The sequence below is a fragment of the Berghia stephanieae genome, chromosome 7 (genome assembly GCF_034508935.2).
Source record: "Berghia stephanieae isolate SIO BIC M18660-M18661 chromosome 7, UCSD_Bste_1.3, whole genome shotgun sequence".
In the NCBI taxonomy this organism is placed as follows: Eukaryota; Metazoa; Mollusca; class Gastropoda; order Nudibranchia; family Aeolidiidae; genus Berghia; species Berghia stephanieae.
In genome coordinates, this window is record NC_088366.1 from 47,730,191 (window position 1) to 47,739,423 (window position 9,233).

General features: G+C 36.5%; 1 protein-coding gene across 1 annotated transcript in view; it reads right to left on the minus strand.

Annotated features, from left to right (window-relative positions):
- Positions 1–9,233, minus strand: part of LOC144977412 (uncharacterized) — a 131,233-nt gene that overhangs the window by 16,590 nt on the left and 105,410 nt on the right. The window contains exon 7 of the mRNA XM_078922595.1: positions 514–599. Coding sequence (XP_078778721.1) covers positions 514–599 — 86 coding nt within the window. The remainder of the gene's footprint in view (positions 1–513; positions 600–9,233) is intronic.

Sequence of the window (9,233 nt, forward strand, 5' to 3'; positions counted from 1 at the left end):
TGAAACAAGGCCCATAACTGGGTTCGGATGTCAGACCTGTATATATATAAACGTCGATTTTCAACCTTCCTATGTTTATCATTGTGCTGCTGACGAAGGATTTGTACCCGAAACGTCCATTGCCTGTACTGTTCCCCTCCGAAGCCTTTTCATTAAAAAAATATTGAACTTTTATATTGCGCAATAGCCACTAAACGTGCTCAAAGCGCTTTACAAAGGGTCCCTGACCATCAACAACACGTAACATAAAGAACGAGACATGACGCCTGTAAGGCGATAATACAATTTTTTTTTTCGACCGAGACAAAGCTGTTAACGGACAGGTAGTCATTTTACACCTGTGTACTGTGAGAGAATGTGAGTAAAGAGTCTATTCCAAGGAATCAACTAAGCACCGAGCGAGCGAGGCTCGAACCCAGGACCATCTGATCCGAAAGCGAGTGTCAGGCCACAAGACCACATCGACTTTTTCGTGAGTAAAATTTGGGACGTCAACACAGATGTTGTACTCACCTCGGTCTGGTCAATGAATTCCATGATGGACTCTTCGCCATCCAAAACAACAGGCACGACAGTCGAACCTGAGAGTTCAGCGTCCACTGGAGGAAGAAAAGAAAAGAAAATCAATGACACAAAAAAACAAACAAACAAACAAACAAACCAACAGTCTCCAATCAATGTGAAGTTAGTTTGACAAGTTGTGGACATTTTTTATCCATCAGAACTCATGTTAGTAAAACTGATCAAAACTCAGATAAAGAATGAAAAATAATACAAGAAATAACAAAATAAAAAAAAGACAAATAAAAACACACACTCGACAACCCCCCCCCCCCAAACCCCCCCCCCAAAAAAAAACAAACAAAAAAAAAACAAAAAAACAAACAAACAAAAAAAAAAAAAAGGCAACAAGAAACAAAACAAAAAATGAAAAACAAACCCGGAGAGTCATAAAAAACATCAAAAACAAAAAAAAAAACAACAACAAACAACCCAACAGAAAAAAAACAACAAAAAACCCCCCAAAAAACAAACAAACAAACAAACAAAACAACAAACCCCTCCAAAGAAAAAAAAACAACAATCAAAAATGAATTTAAAAAAAGACAAACACCACCTACCCCCCCCCCCCCCCAATCAAAATATTTAAAAAACCCATAAAAAACAAACAAAAAACAAAACAAAAACAAACAAACAAACAATAATAAGAAAAGAACAACAGACAGTCTACAACTAAGTACTGAACAAAAAATGAATACCATAAAGCTTAGAAAAAAAAGTACGAAATAATAAACACGAAAGGCTTCGGGCTCAAAACCCTTCTTCAGCAACTAACAACAACAACAACAACAACAACAACAACACAACAACAACAACAACAAAAACAATAGTTAAAACTCATCGTCCAATATCAAAAAAAAAGTTCGTCGCCCATCTTGTATGTTACATTTATGGTGGAAAGCATCTAGTTTTGGACGATACATGTCCTATGACTGACACACTCTTTCAACCAATCACCCAGGCCCCATCGTGTAAATACGGGTCTAGCTATGTAATCGAATAATCTTTAATTGTATCGACTCTGGTATCGAAGAGCTCATTTCATTTATTGCTATTTATTGACTTTTCCTTAAAGAAATAAGGATTACCTTTCCTGAATTAATTTCACGAGATTCGGAGGTTTTTTTTTTTTTTAATCCTAAAAGACATTTTCAAAAATATTTAAATGATACTACTTATTTAATTACTATTGGCAAATGGCCTAAAATAAACATTTGAATTTGAATGTGAAAACCTAAAATAGTTATTCCTCCTTTTCGCTCAAAATGCAACCTATTTATGCATTGTCATGTGACATCATCCCGCGGACTGGTTGCACATTTCCAAGGAATTTTGAACCGGAAGAAAGGAAGGTGTGACGAGGCCACAGATTATATCCAAAAATGAAAAAAAAAACCCTCAGATGTTACAGCTCTGATTATTTCAATATAGAAATCCCATTTTTGATATCTGGCCGAGGCTACCTTGTATATGACCCACTTCAAAGTGTAACCGTTTAGAAGTGATTGGAAACGTGTAACAAAAGGAACCAATCATTGGTCCCATCCCACTGACCGACAAGGCCAGAATTGACCTTTCCGTTGTCTGAATAATTCACGCCGGGGAAAGGCCGGTACAGAGATGTTTAATAAGGTCAGGGCTAGTATGGACAATTCAGTTAATGTCAATTGGTTCGTTTGTTTTTCCGACATCATCATCATCATCATCATCATCATCATCATCATCATCATCATCATCATCATCATCATTGTCGTGGTGGTCATAAAAATAACACGAAATAACATTTATTTACAGCATAATCCGACGTGTATATATATGCAAGTCTGACATCGGAACCCACTTATGGGCCTAGTTTAACATTGTTGTAATGGACAATATTTTGCGTCATTTTTTGAGATTTCCATTACAACAATGGAATTGGGTTATCAGACCTGCAAATCAGTGGACGTCGACTTAAACCGATGAGTTGATGAGACATAAAAACAAAATTATCTCATATTTATTTTAGGGACATCAAAAGCTTGACAGTATCAAAGCGATTAGGTTATTGGAAATTTTCAACTTGATGGCCCTTGATGCTGGTGGGTTGGGGGGAATGAGGGGGGGGGGGTGGAGAGTGGAGGGGGGAGGGAGAGGGCGGGCTGTAAAGTCAATGGGTAGTTTGTTATGATTTGTCTTGTTTGTGACGAAAATAGATACAATCTAGAGAAGTTGGCACTTGGCACAGAGACACACGGGTTGGTGGGTACAAAATAGATGGTGATAAGCCGGAGGGGAGAGATAGATGGATATATAGATAAATAGGAAATTGATAGATGGATTCTTCTTCTTCTAGTTCCAATGCTGGTCCAGGCTTCGGATACTGCATGAATTATCTCTCTCCATTCTCCTGTTCTTGCCTTTCAAACACTCTGGATTGTTAGGCTGGTGAAGCCTTCAGTTGGTTATGAGTGTTTTTCTTTGTCTCCCCGGGCGTTACCAGGTATTTTTCACAAACTGCAGGTATTCATTCTTATCTTTCCTTACTAGTGTCCGAAAAAGGATAGTTGTCGATCCACTATTAAGGGATTAGTTTCTTGTTGTATGTTTGTTTTGGATTGATAGATGGATAGATAAATTAAATAGATAGATAGATGGATAGATATATAGATGGATAGATGGATAGATAGGTAGATGGATAAATAGATAGATGGATAGATAGATAGATGGATAGATAAATAGATAGATAGATAGATAGATAGATAGATAGATAGATGGATATATAGATAGATTGATATATAGATAGATTGATAGATGGATAGATAGGTAGATGGATAGATAGATGGATAGATAGATAGATGGATAGATAGATAGATTGAGAGATGGATAAATAGATATATAGATCTATAGATAGATAGATAAATAGATAGATTGATAGATGGATAGATAAATTAAATAGATAGATAGATGGATAGATAAATAAATAGATAGATAGATGGATAGATAAATTAAATAGATAGATAGATGGATAGATAGATAGATTGAGAGATGGATAGATATATAGATAGATTGAAAGATGGATAGATAGGTAGATGGATAGATAGATAGATGGATAGATAGATAAATGGATAGATAGATGGATAGATATATAGATAGATGGACTGATAGATAGATAGATGGATAGATAAATATATATATAGATAGATAGATAGATAGATAGATGGTTGGATAGATAGATAGATAGATAGATAAATAGATGGATAGATAAATAGATAGATAGATAGATAGATAGATAGATAGATAGATAGGTAGATAGATAGATAGATAGATAGATGGATAGATAATTAGATAGATAGATAGATAGATTGATTGCTAGCTAGCTAGATAGATTGACAGATAAATTGCTAGTTAGATAGATAGATAGATCGATAGATAGATATATAGATAGATAGATGGATAGATAGATACATTGCTAGTTCGATATACACACACAACACACACACACACACATATATATATATATATATATATATATATATACAGAGAGAGAGAGAGAGAGAGAGAGGGAGAGAGAGGGAGAGAGAGGGAGAGATGGAGGGACAGAGATAGATTGATAGATAGTGAGAGAGATAGAGAGATAAATAAAGAAATAAATAGGTGATTGAGGTGTCATAATGTGTAAATAAATACAAAAGACACTATAACCAAAAAATCATAACAAGAATAAACATAATGATATCGTGCAAAACAAAAACAAAAACAAAACAAACCATTACATTATGATGTATCTGTTTAATTGGAAATTCATTTATAAACAGTAATGACAAGTTCTGTTATTGACAACGGTTTTTTTTTCTAATTATTATTTATGCTTGGGTTTTTCTTTGCGGTTTGTAGAGAGATCGATGGCAGAATTCTAAAATTAGTGATGGAACATCATCTTCTTTATTGATTATTTCAACCTTGATGATATGAATGGAATGACAAGTTGTGCTAGTTACTGGCTGTTTGTAAAATCTGACGCAGCCATGAGTAATTATAGGGAAGAAGAAGAGGGAGAGAGGGATAGAGAGAGAGAGAGAGACAGAGAGAGAGAGAGAGAGAGAGAGAGAGGGTGGGGTGAGTGAGAGGATGCCAGAGAGAAACAAAGGAGGGGGAAGAGAGCGAGAGGGAGAGAAGAGGGAGAGAGAGAGAGAGAGAGAGAGAGAGAGAGGAGTGAGAGAGAGAGAGAGAGAGAAACGGAGAGAAAGAGAGAGAGGAGACACACACAGTGAGAGAGAGAGAGAGAGAGAGAGAGAGAGAGAGAGTCGGAAGGTAATGAGAATGAGAGAGAGAGAACACACAAACGCATAGAGTGAGTGAGAGTAAGAGAGAGAGAGAGAGAGAGAGAGAGAGAGAGAGACGGAGAGAAAGAGAGAGAGAGGAGACACACACACACACAGAGAGAGAGAGAGAGAGAGAGAGGGAGAAAGAGAGAGATAGAGAGAGAGAGAGAAAGAGAGAGAGAGAAAGAGAAAAAGAGAGAGAAAAAAGAGAGAGAGTGAGAGAGAGAGAGAGAGAAAGAGAGAGTGAGAGAGATAGATAGATAGATAGATAGATAGAGAGAGAGAGAGAGAGAGAGAGAGAGAGGAGAGAGAAAAATCGAGTGTCATATTAGTAAACCGCATAGCCGCATAATATTTATCTAATATACCTATACTATTACACAGACGTTGTAGGCGAATTGTCTGTTTGTTAACAATGGTTGACCTACAAAAAGCTTCTATTTTTGTCCAAATCTAATAATAAAATCTTGATTAACCAAGTGATGTCTATAATAATTCCCATGAATGTATTGATCTATGCCTTAGTTTAAAAACTCAAACATACCGAAGATACCTTTAAGAATTCCCTGATCCGAGTATAACGAAAACTATGTCGCCATGAACTTTGATAGCTTTAAAGTTAAGTAATACTCATAACGACAAAACTAAAAGCCCAGTCTCGGAAGTATTTGAGTATGCGCTTGGCCAAGAAGCTCACAACATTGCCATCCGAACATATAACAGACCAACACACAATTTTATGTGTAACCATGGACTTTTATAGTCTGGTTCAGACAGTTTAGTGAGAAGCACTCATAAACGCGGATGGCAAAAAACAACCACAAAGACATGAGTGACGTCATCTATAGTCTGCTTAATACAATTTTGTGAGAACTACTCATAATCCCGATAGCTCAGTTGGCAGAGCACTCGCTTCACACGCAAAGGGACCGAGATCGATCCCGGGTGCAGTCGAGATTTTATAATGACACTCCCCCCCCCCACTGCCCACGCAGCAGTGATTGGGTAGCTGGGTCTGTTAGATCTGGCAGAAAGTACTTTGCGATAGACTCGCATCCTATCCAAAGTATAGCAAGGGTGGGGGCTGTTGTAAAACCAATAGAATCATTTATTGTTATCTTAACCTAATTCCGGGTAATGTAAATGTTGCTGCTCGAAGCTCGAAGAAATAAATAACAATGTGAAATTGAATGTAAGCTTCAATTTAAGAAACGAAAAACAGATAAAATGGACTATCAACAAAACAGGATAATAAAGGGGAAACCCGAAACGTCCATTTTATCTGTTTTCATTTAATAAATTGAAGCTTACATCCAATTCTACATTATTATTTAACCTAATTCCGACAACTCGTCTATCACTTTCTTTTGGCTATCGACTCCTTGCATTGTGGCGTCATTGTTAGGAATAAAAAAGACCATTAATTTATATTGCGCAGTATAAGGGAATGAGATTTCAAAACAGATTTAAGAGTAGCGCCCCTTTGTTGGAAGTCGCGTCTTGACAACCGACTGTCGTTATCGCCATTATTAGTACCAATCATTAGCGGGAAGTTCAGTAAGTTTAGGAAGGGTTGCCTCATAGTATTGTATTATTTATCAACATCTTTCATTTTTAATTTGTAGTCTACATCATATTTTGTTAACATTTCATAATGGAGAAAACTAAAGAAAAGATCTACGTTGATTATGATATGCATTTTTGTACAGAAATATGAATAATAAATTTTGTATTTGGAGCGCTTGGCTTGCAGTTGGTTTGTTTACAAATAACTTCTCCGCCGGTGACGTCCAATCAAGGGACGCTACTCTTCCGCTAATCTCATTCCCTTTTCACATTTTTTTTATCATTCATCCCAGAGACAGAGCATTCATTTTGACCTTCCCTGTTAGGGGGCGAATTAGCCGGGTGGTTAAGGCATTGCACTATGATCCGGAAGGTCTCGGATTCGAGCCCCGCTTCAGGCACTTTCGTTTTTTTTCATTGAACAATATTTTTTATTAACCCCCGATTTGCTCACTTGGACAACAAGGGTGATTGCTGCTGACATCTTGTTTGATGGATTATCTAGATTGCGGCTATGTGGTCTAGTGGTATGCCACTCGCTTTAGGATCGGAAGGTCCTGGGTTCGAGCCTCGCGCTCGGCGCATTAGTTGAGTCCTTGTAAAAGACTCTTTACTCACATTCTCTCACCGTACTCAGGTGTAAAATGAGTACTTGGCAGTTAACAGCGTTGTCTTTGTCCGAAAAATTGTAATATCGCCTAATAGGCGTTATGTCCCGTCCTACATGTCAAATGTTGCTGTTGACCAGGGACTTCTTGTAAAGCGCTTTGAGCACATTTAGTGGATATTGCCCTGTATAAAATCTCAATTTCTTTTCATGGAATGCCGAGACAACGGTAACTTAGGATGCCGCTGCGAAACGGAGTAAATTATTAATAAAAATGTCCTGTTCTTGAAAATGGTTTAGTATGTGACCCTTCGTCTCGAAACGGTATTATGTCGGAATGAATTGGCCCCCGAAAGGTGACTTTAGAATTAAATTGATAGTAAATACCAATTTTTGAGCTTTTGTATTGTGAGAAATTGTCTTCATTCTGTAACATAAAAAATCGAAACAAACCCAAAGTTTTCATGTTTTTGTCAATAAATTCAATTTTTTGCACCCAAGTCATCCCGACATAATACCGTTTAGAGACGGTGAGTCACATATTGATATCTTTGCATTGACCGAATTTTCATAAAATCAGAAATAAACGATTTATACACGGCACAGCTTTATTTGTAATTTATGCTGTGTCGAGAGTTTATTGAAAAAATATGAATTAACTCACTCAACCCTAACACCGACTATATCCGTAGTTTACCCGGGTTACTTTTACCCCATGCCTATTTATTACATTTTTCTGAGACATATTATAGGCGTAATATCAAAGCTCATGTTTTTAGTTTTTGCGTGTTCATGGTAGTTGAATAAAACTATCTATGTACATGCTCATTTTTAATACATTTTTTTCTATTTTGAAAAGTAGCAAAAATCAATCTCTAGGATTGATTGAGTTAAAAGACAAAAAAAGAAGAAGAAAAAGAAGAAGAAGAAGAAGAAGAAGAAGAAGAAGAAGAAGAAGAAGAAGAAGAAGAAGAAGAAGAAGAAGAAGAAGAAGAAGAAGAAGAAGAAGGAGGAATAGGAGGAGGAGGAGGAGAAGAAAAAGAGAATGATGATGATAATGATGATGATAAATGATGATGATAATGATGATGATGATGATGATGATGATGATGATGATGGTTATGATGATAATGATAATGATAATGATGATGATAATGTCAATGATGATGATGATGATGATGATGATGATGATGATTATTATGATGATAATGATGATGATGATGATGGTTATGATGATAATGAGAATGATAATGATGATGATAATGTCAATGATGATGATGATGATGATGATGATGATGATGATGATGATGATGATGATGATGATGATGAATAAAAAAAAAGAAGAACCAGAAGACGATGTTCGTAGCGTAATGAGATTGTAACCTTTCCATTGAGTACACTTGACATTTCTCCAAGAAGTCAAATGTAAATTGGCTTTTCGTGTAAATTTCACATTCCATCAATTTACAACCCTGACGCCACTTAAATTTACATTCACAAAACACATTAAAAAAATACATTTTTACCCAGAAAAAAAAATTCTTCGAAAATCTTTCGATCAAAATGACCCTTAAGCTTGTCAAAGCGGGTCCCGATAGCTCAGTTGGTAGAGCACTCGCTTCAAACGCAAATGAAACCCAGATCAATTCCTGGTAATGTCGACAACTTTAAACATTCTGATCCCCCCCCCCCCCCCCCCCCCACTCCTGTCCATCCAGAAGTGATTGTGTAGCTGGGTGTGTTAGATCTGGCAGTAAATACTTAGCGGTAAACTAGCGTTCAAGCCAAAGAGTAACAAGCAATTGCTATTGTCTAGTTCACGATATAGAAACCGTGATAAACTCCGGCTTCCCAGATCAGCCTAATCGCTCTGTAAAACAACATATTTGTTCAACTTATCTACAATTTCAAACCTGAGACTTCAATAGGTGTATGATGGTTTAAATCTTTTTGACGTATTTCCGGTCATTTTAATCGATCGACAATTCAAGTAAATGTTGTTTTTTAAAACCATAAATGTGATCAGCCTTCTTTCTCCAAAGCGGTGTTATATCGGGATGGATAAGGTGCTTGTCAATTGTAGTAATTAATAGCCGTTAATAATAGGACACAAACGGGGCTTTACTATTTGTTTGTTGATGATGATGATGATGATGATGATGATGATGATGATGATGATGATGATGATGATGATG